The sequence below is a fragment of the Dipodomys merriami genome, unplaced genomic scaffold (genome assembly GCF_024711535.1).
Source record: "Dipodomys merriami isolate MVZ:Mamm:240054 unplaced genomic scaffold, mDipMer1.0.p SCAF_24, whole genome shotgun sequence".
Taxonomy (NCBI): Eukaryota; Metazoa; Chordata; class Mammalia; order Rodentia; family Heteromyidae; genus Dipodomys; species Dipodomys merriami.
The window spans coordinates 13,950,125-13,974,801 of NW_027203826.1; the positions used below are offsets into that span (position 1 = coordinate 13,950,125).

The 24,677-nt window shown below is 40.8% G+C and overlaps 1 protein-coding gene across 4 annotated transcripts in view; it reads left to right on the forward strand.

The window, feature by feature from the left end:
• Nucleotides 1-8,242: 8,242 nt before the first annotated feature.
• The window catches only part of Rgs7 (regulator of G protein signaling 7), a 439,988-nt gene continuing 423,553 nt past the window's right edge, over nucleotides 8,243-24,677 (forward strand). For all 4 annotated transcript variants that reach the window (XM_070034266.1, XM_070034268.1, XM_070034269.1 and 1 more), the window contains exons 1-2: nucleotides 8,243-8,490; nucleotides 9,541-9,667. In XM_070034266.1, the coding sequence (XP_069890367.1) occupies nucleotides 9,590-9,667 (78 nt within the window). In that variant the 5' untranslated portion in view covers nucleotides 8,243-8,490; nucleotides 9,541-9,589. The remainder of the gene's footprint in view (nucleotides 8,491-9,540; nucleotides 9,668-24,677) is intronic.

The window sequence follows — 24,677 nt, forward strand, 5'->3', positions numbered from 1 at the left end:
TGTTAAGTTCATCAGCTTTCCTTTTGTCAGCCTTTCAGTCTGTGTTAAGTCCAATCAACTTACTCAAACTCTTATTTTCCCATCATGTTTGCAAAATGAACACAAACTGACTTGTGAAATGCTTTATTGATCAATATAGCACCTTAATATAGTCCTCATTTACCAGTTGAGACACAATATTGAAAGAGGTACTGAGGTTTGTCAGCCCTAATATGTAATTGGTAAAACCTATGTGTTCAGTCTTTCATATTTGCCTTTAAGTGTTCAAGAGTCATCACTCACAGTTGGTTTAGGCCTTGTCTACTCATTATGGATGTGGGTTTACACAATGTCAGCATTATGGATGTGGGTTTATACAATGTCAGCAACTTATAGACCAACAGCACTTCCATCAAGGTTAGAACGTTGGGACCTAGCTATACCAACCTTCTGCTGTTCAACAAATCTTCATTTTTATTCTATATCTGTCCAATAAATATTCATTTTTAGTCTTTATTTGGCATATACTTCATTTTGAAATGCTGTTGGGATCTTCACTGCCACTTTCCCTCGGAAGATTTCTCATCAATTAAAAAAAAATCCTCTTACGAGCTTCACTTAATTATCATTATCATGTGTTTTCCTAGTACTTTGCACAGGCCCTTAACATATTGTACTACAGAGATTTACATGTCTGTCTTTCCTACTGGACTTTGCCATAGGAAAGGTCCCATCCTCCTCAGATAGTATCATGAAATTTCTATGTATAGAAATTTCCTATGCATAGGCTGTTGGTCTCAATCCAGTTTGTACATCCGTATTGTCCCTTGTTTGAGGCAGATGGGGTCTAGTTCATTAACTTCTCTTCTTCATGTTAGCCAACTTTCCATTGTTACAACTAGTTCTTGAGATAATCAACTTGTAAAGAGAGAAAAATATTTGGGATCAATTTTTTGGAAGTTTAAGCCTTCGATGATTGAGTAGAACCTGTTGTTTTTAAGCCTATGGTGTGTATGTGGGCATGTGTGGGGGTGAGGGGGTCACACACCATGGCAGAAGCACATGTAGTAGCTAAACTTCCACATCATAGCAGGATTAAAGAGAAGGGGTCTGGAGTCTCACTAGTCCCTTCAAGTGCACACACCTGGTGACCAGAAGGCCTCCCACTAGACCCTACCTCTTAATGTTTCCATCACCTTCTCAAAGTGTCAAGCTGGAAACCAAGCCATTTAGACATGACCTTTGAGGAATAGTGAAGATCCAAACTAGAGTGTCTTATGATGCTTTGCAATATCGCTGAGAATTACAGCTTCAAACTGGCTCAGGTCCAAGGGGCACGTTTACCATTTCTCCCTTTTTTGTTTCAGTTGCCTCCTGTGGGTAATGTAATATGGAAACACCAAATTTAGATCTAACAACTGGGAGTTATATTCTGGCTGTGACTCTGTTAAGTGTGTGATCCTGAGGAAGTAAAGTCCAATTCAGTTCTTTTTCTATTATTTTATCATTCTAACTTTCTGTTCTATCATGTGTCATCTTTGAGTTGACCTTCTTGGCTAAGAATTTGGAAATCTCAGAGGAGAAGAGTTGGTGCTTCTCCACCTGTCAGGGTCATGACCTCACTGACTCCATCATCCAGATGTTGGACTCTGCTCCTGTCTTCTGTCTAATGGGATCCCCAGGTGGGGCCTGTTGCTGCCATTTTTAGCTCTCTGGAAGGGACATTACCTCTAATGTATTTCTTTGGACAGTGCCTCACCTTTACTCTACTGGACACCAAACACCCCTTGTTAGTTGTAGATATGGCAGCTTTAAGTATTTTTCCTATAGAAATAATGGGTAGCTTCATCTGCTGATGTGGCCAACAAGACTGCTACCAGAATGTCTTTCCAAATACCTGATTTGTCTGATGCTATGGTTTGGAACTTGAGTGTTTCCCAAAGGTACATGTGGTAAAGACTTAGTCCCAGTGGGGCACTATCGGGAAGCGGTGGACCCTTTACCAGGGGCAGCCTAGTGAAAGGTCTTTAGGTCATTGGAAAAAATGCTCTTAAAAGGGATGGTGAGATCCAGATCATATTTATTTCTGTTTTCACTTTCTGGCAATGAAGTGAGTAGCTTTGCTAGCGCCACATGATTTCTGTGATGATGTACTGTTCCACCACAGGCCAAAAGGAAACATGACAACTAATTATGAATTGTGCACCAAAATAAATCCTTTCTTTTTGTAGAATGATTATCTCAGGTGTTTGTTATAGTGATCGAGAGCTAAGGAACACATCTTGGAATAAATGATTTTCACAGTAGAACAAAACAAGGCACACAACATGAATTGTATTTTATAGTTAAGGCACTCAAGTTTAGAATGGCAAAGCCACTAAACTCTATTAGTAAGAATAAAGTTTGAAACATTTGATGTCTTTGCTGGTGGTGTTCTTTCAGGTAAAAAGGCAGGCATACATCTCAGCACTTTTGGTTTTCTATGATGAACATTTTTCAGACTTTAATCCTTAATATATGTTCAATTAACTTCCTAGTTAATTAAAAAGTGCATATCTTAAGACTTGGATAATTTTGAAAGTACTCTAAATCAGAATTGAAACATCTCAATAGAAAAGAGACAAATAAGCTCCTGGTAAGTGCAAATATTAGTTTATTTTTCTCTTTTCTTTGCCAGCTGTCTGACATTGATGTGGAAATTTTAATTAGCAGGAAAATGGCCACAAAATAGCAAAAGGCTTGTAAAAGTAGAGAAGAATTCAATAATGATCAATTGTGCTGTAAACAGAACTAATTACCACAAAGGCATTTTTTAAAGAGCTGCCAGTTGGCCTAAGAATCCTTAAACCCCTTTCTTTCTTCCCCTCCTTGTATGTTTTAGGTGAATTATCCCTGTAAAATATGCCAATGTAGGATTGTGACGAACAGATGCCCTTTAACATGACTCTCATTTTTGGGGGGTCCAGTTGTGGGCCTGAACTCTGGGCCTAAGCGCTGTCCCTCAGCTCTTCAGTTCAAGGTTAGCGCTCTATCACTTGAGCCACAGCGCCACTTCTGGCTTTTTTTTTCCTGCTTATGTGGTGCTGAGGAATCAAACCCAGGGCCTCATGCATGCAAGGCAAGTGCTCTACCACTGAGCCATCTTCCCAGCCCCTGACTCTCATCTTTGTACTTGCCCTGTGTCATGATTCTTTCACAGACTAAAAAGCCTCAAATTCATAAAAAAAAGTTTTCTCTTAGAAAATCAAGATGCCTTCTCCACATTACCATTTAATTAGCACTCAGAGCATTCCTCTGTGAAGTGGGCTGTGATAGATGAAGAAAGTTTCCTTCCTTCACATTATGATGCCCAGGAAAGAGGTGTGAAGAGAAGATTGTTTCCATCCACTGGGGAGCTGGATGCCAACTCGGTTCTGGTCAAGGTTGCTGACTGACTGGGTCCCTCAGCTTATCCTGGGGTTCACACTGACTGGGTGAATCCACCAACACAATTCTGAACTCAGGAATCAATGATCAGGGAGGCCACTACTGAGCATCTGCTATATAGTCTCACGTTATTTTAGAAGGGATAAATACTGTGAAATAAAATAAATCAATGTAGGGAGGAAGAAAAAGGAGTTCAGGGAGGATACATCATTTTATGAAAGATCCATAAGTTGGTGTTACTCAGAGGACATCACTTATGTTAAGAGAGTGTAATGTGCTTTGAATATAAAATTTTCCTGTAGGCTCAGGTGTTGGATACTTGGCCCTCATCTGGTGATAGTATTTTGGGAAGTTGTAGGAACTTTAGGAGGTAGGGTCTAGCTGCAGGAAGTAGGTATTTGAAGGTTATACCTGTTTCCCAGGCTTCTCCCTGCTTTCTGATTTCTATGTGCTATGAGATGAACAATTTCCTTGTCCATACGCTTCCACGGTCATGATACTCTGCTTCTCAGAAGCCCTTGAAACTAGACTACCAGAAGTCCTTCCTCCTTTAAGTTGCTGTTCTTGGGTATTTGGTCATAGCTATAGAAAAGAAACTGATACAGAGAAAGACTAGTATCTGTGAGAAAAGTCTTCTAGGCAGAGAAACTGCCAGAACAAATGTCTTGCGGGGGCTGCATGATTAAATGCATAAAAATTCCAGGAGGACAGAGAGTCTGCACATACTGAGGTCAGAAGTGCTGACCTGGAGAGGCACACTGGCATTTTAAGGATATTTTTCACTTTGAGTGACATAAAGTCTTGGGAGATTTGACAAGTGGCATGACTTACTTTTGAAATGATCACCCTGGCTGGTGAGGGTAGCAGAAAGATGAGAAAGGATGCAAGTTGAGAAAACAGGAAGCCAAGCCATTATCCAGGACAAATGTAAGCCTGGCTGTAAGCAGGTTGAAGGCAGAAGAGATGCAGAGAGGTGACCAGATGATAGAAATCCTTTGTAGGTACAACCAAGAGGCTTTGCTAATTGGACTGGATGACACTGGTGGGCAAAAGGGGCGAGTCTTATCACTGGAACTAGATTGGAGACTCTGTGAGGACAAAAGTCACAGATCATTCTTTATGTTCTTTACAACAGAAGAACATTTAGATAGTTGTTAAATAAAAGAAGGATGAAAAAAGAAAATCTTCATCAGATTTAGAATTTAGAATTTTTAAACATATAATGATAATGTAACTTTATTTATTTACTTTGCTTTATTTTTTATGTTACTGAGGAATAAAAAAAACCCAGGGCCTCATGCATGCCAGGCAAGCACTTTACCATTAAGCCACCTTCCAGATCTTAGAATTCTTATACTCTTAACTCTTGCAAAAGTATGGACAATTCCATTTCTTTCAAAATAAAATGCAATTGGATTTTCTAAGGTAAGGCTACTATTGAAGCTAGAAATAAATGAACAACTTTAGATATTTTTGTTTGGGTTAGAATTACATTATACTGGCTGGGCTAAGGTCTTTCATCTGCTACTCAGAAGTGCTGAATGTATTATTACATTTTATAATTTAATTTATTTAACAAAATTAAAATACCCAGTTTACAAAGAAAATAGATTTTGAATACCTATGGTTGAGAATCACAACATATTTATGCTTTGAAAGAAACAAAAAATTCTCTCAATATTCATGCTTCCCCCCACTCCTTATATACAATATAAAAATCTTACACAAGAGGAAAATATCACAGAGAAAATACTGCAATCTTAAGTTCTAAGATCTCTATGAGTTTTGAGAGATCAAATCTAAATCTCTAGTTTATATTTGAAGATTTTGAGTCCTGAAAATGCTATGGTGATGGACATAATTTCTTTCTCAAATACCCAGTGATACAAAGTATGAGTTTTCTAGTGAGGTTTAACAATAATAGGAAATGGTGAAATGTGCCACTGCCTGAATCTTCCTCCTTAATATTGCCTGGCAACCGTAACTAGCTGTAAACAGTCCCTCTGGCTGCCCCTTTATGGAGGAACATGGTTGAATCTAGTGAGCATGCCCAGTTGCTCTTTCCAAACATATTCATCCAAATCACATCAATGTCTTAGGAGCAGATGGAGGAAAAGGAAGGAGCAGGAGCTGAAAGAGGAGAAAGTTGGAGCAAGAATGTTAAGATAAATTCAGAAAAACTAAAAACAGGGAATTTTGTGAGCAATGATGAGATTTGGGGAATTGTGGAGGGGTAGAGATGGTCAGAATGGGAGGTGGTGGTAATAGTCTGAGTAATCATTTACCTGTATTATTTGGAGGGGTTTATAAATATTTTCCTCTGAATGGCCCCTGACAGGGCCTGGGTAATGTATAGTTATGCATGCTTTATGAGAGAAGTTGTATAAAGTCCACAAAATCATTTGGTACATGACAGGACAGACACTCTCCTTCTATGCTTCAGGTTGGCCATTCTTGGTCATCTACCTACATTGATAATTGTGCATGGCCAGCGAAAGATGCTATAAAGACCCAAGTTGGCCTTGGAAGAAAAAAGCCTCTTCATCCCTAACTCTTGTTAAGAAGGAGTGGGCTTAATTAACTTCATTCCTCCCTTCCTGTTTTCTTCCACCCTTCATCCCTTCCTCTTTATAATCCTCTGGTCCAACAAGAGTGTTCAGGTATCTACAACTTCTTTTTCTTTCCACCTCCTCTGGCTTGAACTCAGGGACTCTTACTCTTGCTTGACATTTTCCACTCAAGAGGTGCATGCTGTACCACTTGAACCATACTCACACTTTCAACTTTTTGCTAGTTAATTTGAGTTAACGCAATCTTGCCCAAAAGTTGGATACTCCTGCTTCTTTGTTATGGCCAAGGAAAAGTGACATTTCTTTTTCATGTCCTTTTAACCATTATGGAATTAGCGTCACAGCTTGAGGAATTATTTGAGTGGACCAGCAACTGCAGACTGAAGAGAGGAAAGTTTCCCCTAGTCCTTCTGTGGAAAGAAATCAGATGTTAGGGATGCTATCATTTCACAGGTGGCAAGATTTTCACCATAGGTTGTAGCCTCTAAACTATTCCTCATTTCTTCAACTTAGGAAGAAGCTGTGAAAGCTGGAGGCAAAAGAGAGAAGGTGCAGAATAATTCATTTGTCCTTGGCCATTTCCTTCAGTGCCAAGATATTCCAACTTCTCTCTATGCTGTTATTAAAGCATAGCAAAAATCAATCATCTGCTTCTCCACTACTGTCAGAGTTGTCAGGCACATGATGAAACTGCCAGCTGCAGGGGTGGTGGCCGTGAGGACACTTCCCTTCCTTCCTTCCTTTCATCCCTCTAACCATCCATCCACCAAATGTCTAACCATCCATCCACCAAACATCCACCCATCTATTCATCATCCATTCATTATCCATCAGTCACCCACCCATCCATCATTTATCCATGCATGCATCCATCCATCCATATATCTACCCTACCCAACCCATCCATCATCCTTCCATCCATGATTCATCCATCTGCTATCTATCCTCTTCTCATCCATCCATCCATCTTCAATCCATCCATTCATTCTCTATCATCCATTTATCATCCATCCATCCATCCTCAGTACCCACCCATCCATCTATCATTTATCTCTCTACTCATTCATCATCCACTCACTCATGTATCCATCTATCCATTAATTCTTCATCCATCACTCCCACCCACCCATTCATCCTCCATCTATCATCTGTTCCCTACCCACACATCCATTATTCACACATCCACCCATTCACCATTTATCTGTCCACCCATCCATTCTTCATTCTCCATCCACCCATCCATCATCTATCCACCCATTCATTATCCATTATCCATTCAACCATCCTCCATCTTTCCATTCATTCTCTATCCATGCTCCACCTATCCATTCTCCATGCATTATTCATCTATCCCCCACCTACTATCCATCATCCCTCCATCCATGATTCATCCATCCTCCACTCACACATCCATCCACCTTCAATTCATCCATTCATCCTCTATCATCCATTCATCATTCATCCATCCTCTATACTTACCCAGCCACCTATCATTTAGCTCTATATTCATTATCCACTCATCCATCCATCATTTATCTATCCATCCATCTATCCATCCCTCCATCCAGTCTTCATCCATCGCTCCCACCTACCCATCCATCCTCCATCCATCCCCTACTTACTCACCCACCCATCCATTGTCCATCCATCCTCTATTCCCCACTTGCCCATCCATTATTCACACACACACACACACACACACACACACACACATCCATTCCCCATTTATCTGTCTATCCGTCCATTCTTCATCCATTCTCCACCGACCCACCCATCCATCTATTCATTATCCCATCCTCCATCCATCCATTCATACTCCATCCATTCCCCACCCATCCATCATCCATGCACCATCCATCCATCCATCCATCCATCCATCCATCCATCCATCCATCCATCCATCCATCCACACACCCATCCACCCACCCACCCACCAATCCATTACCAACCACTTCCCTACTTTAGGGCTGGAAGCTCAGATTTCCAGTCCTGCAGCACAGACGGCAGGGTATGTGGGAGTTTGGGCTGGCCGCCCAGGTGGGGGCAGGGCCTCCACTCCTAAGGGGTAGAGGCCAGGAGGCCAGCGAGGCCCGGGGGTGTGGCGGTGGCTGAGCCAGCCCATCCGAGCCATCACCTTCGGACGCCCCTGTGCCACGTGACTGTCGCCTCCTCCCTCCTCCCAGTCGCGCGCACGAGCCCGGGCGTCTCGACTCCCGCGCGCTCTCGGCTGGTCTCAGTTCCCGGGAGGAGCAGCCGCGGAGGAGGGAGTGAGCCAGCGAGGCGGCCGGGGGGAGCGCGCGCGAGCGGCGGCTGCCGGAGCCGCCTGTGCACGGGCGGCGGCGGCGAGGGTAGCGGTCGCCTGGGCGGCGGGAGCAGGGGTTGGCTCGGCGTCCGCATCCGCCGAGTGTGATGAAGCTGCCTGGCTTCCCTGCTCCGCTCGCTGCCAGCTGACAGCTCCTGCACCCAGCCCGCCCGGGAGGGGAGACGCCGCGGGGCCGTGACCTTGGCCGAGAAGGTAAATAGAGGAGGCGGGAGGGGAGGAGGCGGCGCCACCCCGCGTCCTCCTGGCCCCCGGCCCGCGCCCAGCCCGGGCGGAGCGCCGCGGGAGCGTCCTTGGTGGCGGGCGGCCGTCCCCGGAGCCGAGCGCCGGGGCTGGGTTGGGCTGGGCTGGGGTGCAGCGCGCACACCGCGGTCCACGGTGCTGAAACTGCTGCCGGGCGCCGGCAGCGCCTCGCCGCGCGGGGCACACGCTGCCTGCCATTTGCTGCTGCCACCGGAGCCCAGCGAGGGGATCCGGCGCTCGCCGGCTTCCCCATCTTTGACTGGTGACTTTGGGGCTCGTGCAGTTAGCTTTCTGTCGGTGACGATGGAGGTGATTGCTCTCCCAGCAGTTCTCATGGCTGCAATGTATTCTTTCCCGGCAAAGACCCGGCAGGATTACACCCTGGTTGACCCAGGGCAGGGAGGTGAAAGGAGAGGAGCAGTGGCTGGCCATGCAGGCGGGGAGAAAGGTTCAGTGGGTGCCCTGGCTGTGAAGGGGAGACCCAGGGGACTAGACAGGAAGCACAGGTGCTGGGGACTGACAGGTGTGGGGATTGGGCCTCTCTGATGCGCGGGCCAGGAGGGACTTGAGAGGGCTACTTGGAAACAGGGTGCTGCCCCTGGCTGCTCTTCTTTTCTGCCTTTTTGGGAAAACAGCAAGTGGAGACGCTAGTCTGGGGAACTCTGCAATAGAACAGGTAGCCCTGTTTTTGTTTTTGTTTCTGTTTTTTTTTTAAGTTGAGTAACACTTTTTCAAACGAGGATGGTCAATACACACAGTACTAAACAGCCAAGTGACCATGTCTAACTGGAAGAGTGGAATAATGTCTTACAGCGTTCCCAGAGGTACTGGAGGTGTAAACCCTTTTCTAAATATATGTCCAGTGCCACTTCCTCCAGCCAAGACCCAGCTTGTTAGCTCTTCCTTGTGGAGTGAGCGCTCTAACTAGGAAAAAAAAAAGTCAGGGATCATCCTCCCGGGCTCTTCCACTGGGATCTCACTGGAGTCTCTAACCCTTTGCAGGGCAGTCTGGTAATTCCTGTATCTGAGCGCCAACTGCGTTTTGGGTGACATGGCCCAGGGGAATAATTATGGGCAGACCAGCAACGGGGTGGCAGATGAATCACCAAACATGCTGGTGTACAGAAAGGTAAGACCCCCGCCCCTCCCCAGGGAACTCCTGGTTTTCTCTAATGTTTTTCTTCCTAGACTAGAATATCTATCCAAGTTGTGGCCTGTGGATTCCCAGCACACCAGTGATGGCATGCTATGCCTGAAGATCACCTGACATTCCCAAGTAGCACATACCTGTAGAAACCCAAAGAAGTAAATGAGGCCGGGCCCATTGCTTACTAATTTTCACCTAAGTTAATCAGGCCTGAGCTATTGCACCACGTTTGGTTATTCAATGTATTTATTTTGTTACACATGAATGAATAGCATCTGTCACAATTGTAAGAAGCCTTTTCTAATTCTCCTCCTAAACATGTAGGTTATAATAATTACATAAGTGTATCACATTTTAGAAATAAAAATAGACTACTTTGCAGCTCGCTGGCATAAGTGAAGGTGTGAATGAATATTGTTTAATGATTTTTCACTCCCATTTCTAGGTTTGTGCCTTCGCCTTAATTATTTTTAAATGTGTATTGTTTGTATATTTTGCTAGGAGGGATCTACATTCTTACTAGAATTAGTCGGATCAGTATATTTCAGGGGATCTTTTTCATCCTCCCAAACAGATCTGCTAGCTTTGTATATCTATTCATAATGCTGTTAGCAACAAACTTGTAGACACTGAGCCACCATAACAAGGATGCATTTGGATATTGTAAGTGATTCAGAGCGGTTGCTTAGGTAACTTCACTATGGTTATAATCAACAATCTTACTAAAATTAAGGATGCAGTTTTTTATGTAATGTACCAGCTGTATTCTGTTGTGTTTTATACTAGGGTTATTTCTCTTTGCTTTGTTTTCCTTTTCTTTCACTGGTGTGAGGGGCTGGTGCCAGGACTTGAACTCGGGAACTCGTACCCTCTCTTGTTTTTCTTGCTCACTGCTGGTGCTTCATCACTTGAGCCATATTTTCAACCCAGCTTTTTTTTGCTGGTTAATTAGAGATAAGAATCGTGCAGCCTCCCCTGCCTGGATGGCTTTGAACTGAGTTCCTCCAAATCTTAGTTTCTTGAGTAGCAAGGAATACATGTGTGAGCCACCACTGAAAGGGAGGATTTTATTTCTTCAGCATATTATCTGGAATGCTTATTGGCTCAGCTTTCTTCTTTTTTCTCCTTCTGTTTCTTTCCTCCCCCCTCACTTTTTTCTTTGTTTCAGGGTCCTACTATGTAGGTCACAGTGGTCATGAACTTGTAGTCCTCCTGTTTCAGTCCAGTGCTGGGATTGTAGGCATGAATCACTATACTGGGCTTCTTCTTTAATTAGTGGAAAACTGACATGGGTAAAAAGGAAATCAAACCTTGGTTCCACTGATGTTACCTCACTCATAGCCTTTAACTCACTGATTAAGGTTGTGGTTGGAGTGAGCCCATTAAAGAGTTCAGAATGAGTTTGCATTTGGGGTTCAAGTTAAGGTGTTAACCGATTATGAATGAAGAAGTAAGGCTGCAGCACTATGTTGATCTGCATGAAATGAGTTACTATGTGGCTTGGTATCGCTAAGGGTAATGGTGACTGTGTGTAACTGAGTATATTATTACTGCTTCAATGAGATGTTCAGCATTCTGGAACAGTCTGGAAGTTGCCTTATTTAGGTAGAGCTTTTTTCTGTATCTATGAATTCAGTTACCTGGTGTCTATACAGTGTGATGGGAGAGACAAATTAGAGATTGACTGAATGTTTTTATCCAAATAGGTAAATCAAGGAAATAATCCACATGTGCCTAAATTATTACTGTTCTTTTTCTACATTGATTAAAATAGCTGCGCACTTGCTTTCTCTATATAAAGTTGCTTGTGAGGAAAAAGTTGGTAACAGTCAGGCACTTTAAAATGTTATATTTTCTATTGTTTGGAATGTCTCTGAATCTTGTACCACATAAAATATGAGGATTAGGCTGGGAAGGTGGCTCAGTGGTAGAGCGCTTGCCTTGCATGCCCGAGGCCCTGGGTTCGATTCCTCAGCACCACATAAGCAAAAAGAAAAAAGCTGGAAGTGGCGCTGTGGCGCAAGTGGTAGAGTGCTAGCCTTGAGCTGAAGAGCTGAGGGACAGCGCCCAGGCCCAGAGTTCAGGCCCCACGACCGGACCCCCCACCAAAAAAAATGAGGATTTAAAATTCTATTGTGTGAATTCATATAATGTGGAGAGTTGGGTTTCTGGATGGAATATTAAGTCAAATAACTATATTTTCTCCCTAGTTGCTTATAAAAGATTGAGGTTCAGTTGATTGGACAATTAATAAATTACCTTGACTGGAAACAATATGATGTTAACCAATGCATCTGATTTAGACAATGCTAATGAGAACAAGTACAATAAGAAGATTGAGGTTTCAGAAACAGTTATTAGTGTACCTGAGCCTCATATTGTGAATTTTCCACTTACTTTATAAATTAAATATGGCTTGAAATTGTTAATTTGTCTAATTTTAGCAGAGTGGGATGATACTGAGAAGAAAATATTTCATTTTTAAAAAAAAACACTATTATTGGTTATACTTGTGATACTCATCTGATTTTTCTTTTATTGTTAGTTCTTTATCCAGGGCTAATGACACATATAATTCACTTTTTAGAAAAAAATTCCAGATAAACTACTATTGGGAAAAAACTCAGTTCTGTAAATTTGCTCATAACGCTTAATATGGGTTACCAGTCCATTCTTTCATTTTCTAAGCATGTGCTTCTATGTTTCAATTTTGGTGCAATAAATAAATAACAATTTATAAATAAAATCCAGATAGTTCATAAAGAAACAGTTTTCTGCTAGCTATTATGGAACACAGTCTATGTCTGCATGCATATTCAATAGGATATCATGAAATTTATGTTTCTGTTTGTCTCTGTTTCTTATGTTAGTAAGATAATATATGCTAAAGACAGCTCAATTTTAGTGTGAAAAAAGTGAAGTAATTGAAGAAGGGTGTAGATTAATTAAGCTTGAGTACTGGGATATTTCAACTGCTTTACTTTCATGAAAGAATAAGCACTGTAATACAATGCTTATTAATCAGGAAGTCAAGGAAAGGCTTACAAAAGATCTTTAGTCCTAACAGGGCATTGCTCACTGACAGTGGAGAGAATGGTAGAGAATTGCTGTTTTATTGACTCAGGCCAATTTTCCACTTCTGCTACTGTGTTGAAGGCCATTCTTGAAAGCGTTCTGATCTGGCAGCATGCAAGGTATTCTACCATTTCCTTCTCTTCCCTTCCTTCATGCCACCTCTGCTACCTTATTACTCAAAATTTGGTCCCACGTTTAAAATATGCATGTGATGTGGCATTCTGTCTTCCTAAGCTGTGAATGACTCTTGAAGTAGGACCCAGTGAATGGCAATCAAGGTAAAGGACACACACACACACACACACACACACACACACACACACACACACACACACACACACACACACACACACACACACACAGACCCACAACAAAGCTTGGATGCATCTTTTCTCGTTTGTCTGATGACTTTTTTCATCAGGGTTACCCGGATGTGAATTGTAGAAAAATTGCTCCAAATAATGGAAAACTACAAAGACCTATTTATCCTATGGAAATGTTCATGATGATTTCATTTTTTATTTTTTAAATTTTTATTTTTTTTGTTAGTGTTAAGGCTTGAACTCAGGGCCTGGGCGCTGTCCCTGAGCTCTTTTGCTCAAGGCTAGTATTCTATCAGTTTGAGCCACAGCATCACTCCCCATTTTCTGATGGTTAATTGGGTATTAGAGTCTCATGGGGACTTTTCGGCCTGGCTGAAAAGGACCAGGCTTTGAACTATGGTCCCGAGAACTCAAACTCCTTAGCAGTTAGGATTACAAGTGTGAGTCACCAACAGGGCCTGGCACTCCATGGTGATTTTATGGAGAAGAACTGCACAGTAGAGGAGTGCAAGCCACCATTATGAAGGCTTCATTCCACACATGTGCTGTTTGAGATTAGTGCTGGTATCTGCAATTCAGTCTCAGATGCTTGCTGGTAGCTTTTTGGTTCAGTGGAAGTCTCTAAAGAGTTCATTTTATGTATGAGGCACATTTTAAAACTCCTTATGATTGGAATATTTACCTTACCAATTCTTTGAGTTATAGTGCTGCCTTTTTCATGATCAGCTCATTAGAGTGTTTTTTTTAATGTATCTGAAGATATCGTTAAAAGTTCATAATGTGATGCCTTTTCTTTGAAACTCCCGAGGCTTCCCTCAGACATGCTTTAACTAGACGGAAGCTAGAAATAATTGATTTCCTTAAGATCCAGTCAGTTTTAACTGGGCTCAGATACAAACGAAGCTGCCTGACAGATCTGTAGAGGTGTCACATCAGAGTTGGGTTTGGTTTGGGGCTGATGGATATTTAGCAGTACTTTTAGTTTTGGTCTGTTTTGGAGGAAATCTATATTGGTGGCCAGTACTCTGTGCAAAGAACAGGCAAGCTAGAACCAAGAGTACAAGGAGGCACACTTGGAGTTTGGTGTCTGGCCAGCGAGCTACCCAGTAGACAGCATACATCACTTGTGTCCCGCAGCTGACACGCTTGTGTTAGAAAAACAAAATTCTAGGGCACCTTGGGGCCAGTAATTCAAATTGTCTGTAATGCTGGTGTCTCACTAGCAAGAATGCTCCAAATATCCAATAATTTTTGATACGATGGCAGCAAGTATTTATGTTCCACCTGTCAGGAAAGAGACTGTACAGTTTCCTCATTTATTATCTGACTGGAATGACTGCTTTTGGAAGCAGCAAACCTATCAAGTCCACACTGCTTCTGCTCTGTCCTGTGCTTTCCTCTACCCCCACTCTCTTCTACCCTTCTCTCACTTCATTGTCTGTATTGCTTTCTATTGGATTTCTTTTCTTTTTTAATCAAACCAGAACTCAGGGTAATGATATAAAAGTTCACTAGAATACTCTTGATTTTACTTGTAAAATAAAAGAACAACATTTCTTTTTTCTACGGGCAATGTCTTTGGGAGAGGAAGAAAGGCTCCAGCCTTCCTTGAGTCTTGCTCTGCACAGCTCTCACATAATTTGGTAGTATGTTCTTGTGACATGGCACTAGCTTACTTTGTAGGGAAGAGACTACTCCAAATGGGGGGGGGGGTTGAACTCATGGTCTTGCACTTGCTAAGTAGATGCTTTACCACTTGAGCCAATCCCTCAGGCTTTTCCCCCTCCCATTATTTTATTTATTTATTTATTTTAAGGTTCTTCTTTATAAAATTCTATTTTATTGTAAAGATGCTGTACAGAGGGGTTACAGTTACAGGAGTAAGGTCATGAGTACCTTCCTTGTCAAGTTGTGTTAGCCCCTCCTTTGTTCTCCCACTATCCCTTCCCTTTCACACCGCCCTCACTCCTCCTCATCCCTGAAGTTGAAAAGTTCATTTCCAATACACTGTCTTGTGGATATCATTGTTGCAATGGGTCATCCTGTGTCCTTGTTTTAACATTTTCTGATTCCTCTTCCCCTCCTCCAATTAGACAAATGTATATTCAAGATGCAAGGTACCAAAATCAAGTACAGTAACAACAGGGGTTATACCATAAGGGGAAGAACATACAAAGGAAACAAAAAAAATCACATAGTACATTAAAAACAACAACAACAACAATAAAGAAAGACGTTTTGTGTTCAGATCTTGGGGTTCATTTTACTTAGCATCATCTTATTTGGTCATATGTACATAGCTTTTGAGCTTTTTTGCTCATCTGATAACATTATCCTAGACATATATTAATTATTGCCAATAAGGGAAACCATGGGACCTATATTTCTTTGGGTCTGGCTTACTTCATTTAAGATGATTTTTTCCAGATGTCTTATTTTTTGCCTAGGCTGTCCAGGACTGACATTCTACTATTTATGCTTCCTTTTGTAGTTAGGATGCAGGAATGCACTATCACAAACAGCTTTTGCTGTTGAGATGGAGTCTCATAAACATTTTTACTTGAGCTAATCTGGAACTACCAATCTTCTTATCTCAGTTTCCTGAGTAGCTGGGTTAATGGGTTTATGCCATCACACTGGACTATCTTTAATTAATTAATTAATTAATTATAGTTCTTATCTTAATCTGTCCAGCTTTATACATATTAGTAGAGTAGAGAATATTTGTATGTGGCAAAAAGACAAAGACCAATTATGAAAGGCAAGAAGATTGTAAATAGATGCTCATGAAAGGCAAGTATTAATTGATTTATTGCAAAGGTAATATATAGATGAGTTATAGTTACATAAGTCGGGTGATGAGTACATGTCTTTTTAACGTCACCTCTTCCCTCATTTTCTCCTAATACTTTTCCCCTCCTGACCACCTACCCCCACAAGTTGTATAGTTTATTTTCAACATAGTGTCTAGTAAGTATCACTGCTGAAGTAGTTCACCCTTTGTCCCACCATTTCTGTGCACAAAAAGCTATGTATTTAAAGCTTCAGTTGGAGCATGGGTAGGAGGAGGCACCGAGAGCATTGTCTTATTGTTTCCCCTCCAATTCAATAGTTCGTAAGAATATTTCAGAACCCAGACTGTTGCCTATCTGGACACCACACATCCTGGCATGTTCTCTGAGACAAGCTAGGGGCATCATCTGACATTTCCAGTGGGTGACACACTCATGATGAATTTTAGATAATAATTAACTTGTGTTCATAGTTGAACTCTTCCCTCACCAGTTGTTGCTTGCCAGTGCTATTGATGGGATTAAGATAAGCATTTGTGGCTTGAATTTTATTTCTTCTGTATCCCATTTCCAATTTCTCTGAATCTAATTGATCAGAGGAAAGTACAGACATCCTGAGAGAAGCTATCCAGGGATTTTATTGCCTTCTAACAGCTCTGTGGTTCTTTGCTGTGATGGGAATCATGATATTTTTAGTTGATGTGGGTGAGAGATCATCATTGTAGGGAAAAAATGGAAAGATTTCAGATTTGGACAATTTAGTGACCTAGTAAATGTTAAGTCTCCTTGAAAATAGGACTGTAGAATAAACCACCTAAAAAAATTAGCCTGTACTTCTTATTCATGAATGTCAGGGTTCCAAAGACCACTGGCCAACAAAATATCAACCTAATTATAGAATTAGTCAACAAAATATCAACCTAATTATAGAATAATTATAAATGACAGTATGGTTGGTCAGTTCCTTAGGACAAGAACCTTGGCTTTTTTTTCCCCTTGCCATTTCTTTCTGTCATTTACCCAGGTCAGCTGAGAAGTTAGCTTTCTTTTTAAATTCCTTTATCTTATAACTCACTCAATTGATGAGAGTTGAAGAATAACAGAACTCCTTAAAAAATTATCCTTAGTTTTTTTTTTGTTTGTTTGTATGTTCTTCTCCCATGCTATAACCCCTGTTGTCACTCTATTTGATTCTGATGTCATGCATCTTTTATATACATTTTTCTAATTTGGGGAGGGGAAGAGGAATAACAAAATGCTGAAATAAGGATACAGGATGACCAATTTTAACATTGAGATGTGCAAGATACTATGTTGAAAACGAATTTTACAACTTTCTGGGGGGGGGAGGGAGGAGTTGGGGAGGTGGGGAGGAAAGGGATGGTAGGGGAAAAACAAAGGAGGGGTTAACAATGCTCCATAGGAAATGGACTCATTACCTTGCTCATGTAACTGTAACACCTCTGAACAGTATCTTTACTATATATATATGCATATATATATATATATATATATATATATTGTTCTTAGTTGTACAAAGGGGTTTCAGTTCAACATGTGAATTTCTGGATACAATACATCTTGATCAATGTTACCCCTTGAGAACTCTTTTCTCTTTACTTCTTTTTAAAAAAAATTGGTATTGGGGCTTGAATTTAGGTCTACAAGCTCTTGCTTGGATTTTTCACTGAAGGCTGAATTCTACCACTTGAGTCACACTTCCATTTCTGGCTTTTTTGCTGGTCAATTGGAGATAGTTGGTGGACTTTTCTGCTTATCTAATATCAAGCAGCAATCCTCAGACCTCAGCCTCCTAACTGGCCGAGGTTATAGATGTGAACTCTTATAGACAATCATCAGCTTGACTTCTGCTCCACTGGTATTTCTCACATGATGGAGACTAGAGCATATTTAGACAAAGTGACCTATCTGGAAACACAAATTATTATTCTCTCTTCTAGAGAAAGCATACGAAAACCAATGTTGTGCTGTTTGCTGAGACCTTAAGAAGAAATAGGAAATCTTTCTTATTTTCAGTCTTTGTGGTGGTGAAGAAGTTGAGAGTTTTCTTAAAGGGACAGCGTGCTGAAGTGGGAGAGCCTTGTACACTGAGAGAAGGAAGTCTTGGTTTTAATTCAGCTCTGTCACTCTTTAGTGGCAGAACTGCTAACTCCTTCCTTTCACTTCATTTCTTTTGTCTGTGAGTTGATGAAAAATAAAGAGGTATTTTTCATGGCATGTTTAATGATAAAATGAAATAACTAAGGGAAATTTTCTTGAATAGAATTTAACACATATTAGGACTTCAATTTTTTTTTTTTTGGTCCGGTCATGGGGCCTGAACTCTGGGCCTGGGCGCTGTCCCTCAGCTCTTCAGCTCAAGGCTAGCGCTCTACCACTTGAGCCACAGCACCAATTCCGGCTTTTTTCTTTTTGCTTATGTGGTGCTGAGGAATCGAACCTAGGGCCTCAGGCATGCAAGGCAAGCGCTCTACCACTGAGCCACCTTCCCAGCCCTAGGACTTCAATTTTAAAGCCAGCTATTATGGCTGATAATGATATATTATAACTACTCATTTGATAAAATCTATCAAATACTTTGTATGTGCAAGATGAAGTATGATATGTGGTTATATTTGTTGGTACAGAGAAAAAAAAGTGGAACCATGGGCAATAGAAGGCTAGACTTGAGTGAAAAAGCTAAGGGACAGCATCAAGACCCTGAGTGCCAGCCCCAGTTCTAGTACAAAAATACAAAAATGAACAAACAAAAAACAAAGGCTTAAAAGCAATTTTTTGAAAGACTGCAATGAAAATAGGATTTAAAAGAAGCCCTTTGTCCTACCATTTCTGTACACAGAAAAGGTATATATTTAAACCTTCAGTTGGGGCACAGATGGGAGTACCAAGAGCATTGTATTATTGTTTCCTCTCCAGTCAAGTAGTTTATAAGAACCCTTTGGAACTCAGGTTGTTGTTTTTTGGGCACCATATATCCTGACATGTTCTCCGAGACAAGCTAGGAGCATCACCTGCCATTTCCAGGGGGTGACACTTTCATGATGAATTTTAAATAAGGTAAGGGTTTAAGATATACTAGAATACATGATATCAGTCATCTGCTCAGTTTTTGTATTGTTGAAATTTATAGTTGTCTAAACAAGGTATGGTCTTCCTATAGTCTATCAGTAAAAGTCTCCACCATGCTGAGACCCTACAGGACGTGCTGTGACTTGCTGATGAGTATCTTAGCTAGGATCTGTGTTATCGTATCTTAGACCTACACCATACGGACTGACTCTGAGAAGATGGAGAAAACACAAAGCTTCTGTTTAACAGAGATTTAACGTGATTGGAGTCATTTTTTGAGAATTTAAAATTGGAGTATGGAGTATGAAGGAATCAGGTGGTTTTTTTTTTTTAAACCACCTCCACCTTCTTGCTTTTTTTCTCTATTTTTTTAAAATAGGGAAAACATTTTTTTCTCTTTTATTTTGCAGAACTGAGGAAAAAACTTGGGGTTTGCTCTTTCACTGAGCTAAATCCCCAATTCCTAAATGTCTCAAAACTTTCAAAGGCAAGCTGTAACCTTTGCAGTGGTAATAATGATGAAATGGCATAAAACCAAGTCAGAAGAGCTAGTTGCAGTTTTTGACCCTACCCAACTAGTTATATAAGTTCTGGTAAATTCTCTCTCTCTCTCTCTCTCTCTCTCTCTCTCTCTCTCTCTCTCTCTCTCTCTCTCTCTCTCTCTCTCTTTCTCTCTCTCTCTCCCCCCCATTTCCATCCCCTCTCCTTTTCCATCTTTCTTCTCTCTTTTTTGCTGAGTCTGGGTTTTGAACTCATAGCCTTGCACTTGCAGGCTGGTGTGCTATTACATAGCCTCATTTTCCCTCATATTTACGATAGGGACTCACTTCCTGTTTGCATGCCTGAGCCTTCATCTGCCTACTTTAGTGTTCTTGCCAGTGATGGATCACAGGTATTTGCCATATTGTTTAGTCCCTCTGTGGAGGCCTGGTCATGAGTCTCATGGACTTTTCTACCTGGGCTAGCTTGTACCACCATCCTATCTTGGGTTCCCTGGTATCTAGGACTACAAGTGTGCACCCAGTGAGAGCAAGTTTCTTAACCTCTCTCCATTTTCTTGTAAGAAGACTGTGTGTCATTTATGAGCCCACACAATTATAACCTTCATGGGACATGCAAAGCTCTTTATGTCAGTGAGACCGGTTCAATAGAAAGTGTTTCTTTAGTTGAGAAAAGTATAGAAAAATTTTAGCCTTTATACTTAAGGTAATAATTATTTCTAATGCTATTAATACACAATAAATATTCTCTGTTGTGGTGCTGGGACTGAGCATCATACATCTCACATACTAAACAAGTACTCTCTCTGTCTGAGTTACATCCCAGCCATAAAGAATAACATGATTGTTATTTTCTAGGTTCACTTCCTCTGAGGATCAATGCTATTGTCACTTGTCCTAAACTTGGTCCTTAGCATTTTGTTTTTGGACTTTCAGTTTATGGTTAACTACTGAGTGCTTACCAAGCTCTTTATGTGTAGAATCTGTTTTCCTTAAAATAATGTTGCATGTGTGTTATGAGCAGCAGTGTCTTACTACATAGCCTGGGCTTGCATAAAATTCCAGTTCTTTTGCTTATCCTCTGAGCGCCGTGGCATGTAACTTCATACTCAGCTAGCATTCTATTTTTCTAATAAGAAAGATGAAATCTGACTCATTCAGACTGTGATTACCAGAGGTCACTCAAAAATTAGTGCCAGAATTGGTGAGCTCTGTGAGGATGGAAACAACTATTTTCCCTTATGTGTCACAGTGCCTCTAACAACGGCAGAAAATATGTGTCCCTGAATAGTGGTTGCATAAACACACAGATGAATGAATAGGAGCATGAATGGATGCCTGCTCCTCTTGCTTCTTTACTGTGTTTCTGTCTAGATAAATTAGTGAATGGGAAGGACACCAGAACTCAATTCATTCAGTACACACACACTCAGCCTAGACTGGTATTGAGTGGCTATATGTATAAGAGTTGTGAACAATGCAGACACTGTCTGAGCCTTTAATGAGCTTAGTTTACAGAAGATGGATGCCAGTCAACTTACCACGGGGGTTATTGATTGATGCCCTTGAAGAGGAAGACTTTGGTGAAAGAGGAATTTATTCTTTTTTGTAGTTATTACCTGGCTTACAAAATAAATATGTTTATATCTAGCTCCTGCCTACAGTTCTACGTACCTAGTAGAGCGTCTGAGGCTAACAGTTTTTGATATTTTTAATAAGCGCTTGGGGAAATTAGCCAAAGGCTGATAAGTGGACTGAACAATCCTCAGGACTTCAAGGTAGATGAGTTTCAATGGCTATTTTTATTTGTCATGAAAGCAAAATTTTTTGGGGGTGGTCAGGTTGAGGGGCCTGAACTCGGGCATGGGGGCTGTCCCTCAGCTCTTCAGCTCAAGGCTAGCGCTCTACCACTTGAGCCACAGCACCACTTCCGGCTTTTTACTTTTTGCTTATGTGGTGCTGAGGAATCGAACCCAGGGCTTCATGCATGCAAGGCAAGTGCTCTACCACTGAGCCACCTTCCCAGCCCTGAAAGCAAATATTTCTTTCCATCATTTCTCAGTCAGATCTCCCAAGCATTATCTGTCAAGATAATGTTCTTTAAATTAGATGCCATGACCAAAAATTATAAAAATGTACATTAACACATACAGGAATATGCACAAATACACATGCATATATACATACACATGTATGAACATATATTAATTATAATCAATCTGACTAAAGTATGATATTTGTATGTGTGAGATACTGTGGTAAAGCTCCTTTGCACATTTGCATACACTTTAACAAAAATGAACATTAGGTATACTTTTTTTTTGTCAGTCCTGGGGCTTGAACTCTGGGCCTGGACACTGTCCCTGAGCTCCTTTTACTCAAGGCTAGCACTCTACCACTTAACCCACACAATGCCATGTCTGTCTTTTTCTGTGATTAATTGGAGATAAGAGTCTCACAGACTTTCCTGCCTAGGCTGGCTTCAAACTGAAATCCTCAGATCTCAGCCTCTTGAGTAGCTTCAACAGTGCCCAGCTGACATCAGATTCTGATCTGCATTTTCTCCCTTTACTCTTCATTCATCTAGCTCTTTCCTCTTGACCCCACCCCATTCCTTTTGGGTCCCTGTTTCCTGGTGTTTTATTTTGCTGAATTTTGATTTTGGCTTTCTGAAGAATTACACTATTTGAGATCTCCCATGAATCTACCATATTTCATTTAATACATTTCTATATGCTTGCATACTGCCCAATGTATTATTTATGAGTTTGTAAGCTTGATCTAGCATTCACATATAAGGGAAAACATGGATCCCTTGTGTCTCTGGGACTTAAGAGTGAGGGAGAGGGTAGATAGGAGAGGGATGGGTGAGAATGTTGAAACAGGAAACACTGATCAAGACATATTGTATTTGTTAAATGGCAACTCTTTTTCACAACTACTTAGAGATAATACATTTTAAAAAATTAGAAAGTGTAGGTAGTAGTTGGAGTGGAGTTGATGTGTGGAAAGGGTAAAGAAAGGCAAATATAGTCAAAATATTTCATATAATTCATGAAAATGGATCAAAGAAGATTGATTTGGGAAGGGGCAGGGGAGAGGGAGGAAAAAGATGGAAGGGGCAACTCTGATCAAGATGGGTTGTGTCCATAAATAGACATGATAAAATTGCACCCTCTTGTATAACTAAATAATGCAAATACAACAATAAATTAGCTAGCAAAAAGGGAGACGGTGAGACTTTTATAATTAGAGAAATGTATTTGTTGAGCTTTTAAGAGTTTCCCCACAGACTTAATGGGTCTGAGTACACTTTATATGAAAGTTATTATTCACCCCTGAATCTCACTATTCTTATCTGTAAAGTTAGATGGGAATGACAAGTTATAGTTAGGAATATGTGGCTAATTCATGGCAAACTTGGATGAGTAGGAATTCTTCAGTAGGTGATTGTTGGTTATAAAGGGTCAGAAGAGGAGCCTGGATTTCCCTACATATGGAAGTTGGAAGTGATGGAATTTAAGGGATATTTCCCTTTCAGATTTACTCATTCTCTGTCCCCCCCCCCTCCTGCCCCATTCTGGGACTTGAACTCAAGTCCATGTGCTTACTGCTTGAGCCATTCCTTTAGTCTATCATTTTGCTGGTTAATAAAAGATGAAGTCCGGCAGACTTTTCTGCCCAGGCTAGATTTGAATCATGATCCTCAAGGTCTCAGTATGAACTACTGACATGCAGCTTCTCTTTTTTTGTAAGACTGTCTTACCCTGGCCTTGAATTTATGATTCTCCTGCTCAGCCTCTTGAATACTAGGATTACAAATGTGTACCACTATTATTAGTCTTCTTTGCTTTTGATGCTTTGTTTAAAAATTTTTCATATGGTGTATATATAATGAGGAGTTCTTAATTTTTTTTTATTATAGCACAATTCTAAACAGCACAGAAAAGGAATAGAGAAAATAACAGAGAAGTTCCATGTGCCTATCACACAGTGTTAACAATCATTAACTGTGGCTAAGTCTTGCTTCATTTCTACATCCTTTTTTGCTATCCACCAGTTGATTGTTTAAAGTACAATCTTGGAAAACATGTCACTTAGAATGTAAATTATTCACCTCATTGGTAGTTGGTAAAGGTCTCAAGGAGATCCCTGAGAGAAGAAAGGGGATGGGGCTTCTCAACTTTGGCTGTTAGTTTCTTGTCTCTGAATTCAGAAGAGAATTCTCAGGCAGTCACAGAACAAGAGACAGAGATGTATTCAGCAGTAAAACAAGAAGAACAGATATGACATGTCTCACAGGCAGGATGTGGGAAAGGAAAGGACAGTGTATGCACAGACATCGGTGCAGGCATAGGAACAAAGGTGTGCCTCTGACTTATCTAACATTAGGGGTAGTTACACTAGGTCAAACAGGGCTGGAGGAGAGAGATTCACATAAGCAAGCAGTCTTAGAAACCATGTGGCCTGACTGACCATTTTTATCAGTTCAGGGTCTGTGGGTGGTCCAAGAAACGTTGTTACCATCATTTGGGGAGAACAATCTGGTTCCTGTGTAACAATGATTTCTGCTCCAGGGCGCAGCCTCATCATCATAGGTAATTGATCTCACTGGAGAATAATCTATCTGCCAAGGTAGGCTCTTCTGTTCCCCTGAGGTAGTTTTGGTTCCTTGTCATAAAGATGTATACAAGTTTCTTTTGTCCGAGGTGGATTGGAGGAAAAAGAGTATCAGGATAATGGAGACAGCTGCAAAATGGAAACTAGAATGTTGGGTTTTTCTGTTTTTGGTTACCTGTGGATCCAAGTGGGCAATCATTTTCTAAAGAGCGTTTTTATTGCCGTTGAACATTAGAATAACATTTGTTGACTTTCTTGATGGGATAATATATTTGCCTACTGGTGTGCTAATGGCAAATTCTCTCGATTGCTGCTTCTGATGAGAATGTGATGGTGCAGTTTCTAAGCACCTGTTACAGTACTTTTTGAGATACTTTCAAAGGTAAATACAATGGCATTTCATTGCTATTTGTCTGTGGTAATAATAATAATAAGCCTTAGTTCATGAGCCTTTAACTTTTCTTATTTGCATAAATGTGCCTTTTGCTTATTTAGTCTTTTTCTCTTTATTGGAATAATATATATATATATATATAGCATAAAAATGTTCATTTTATTATTTCTAAGCCTTACAGTTCAGTCCCATTCAGTC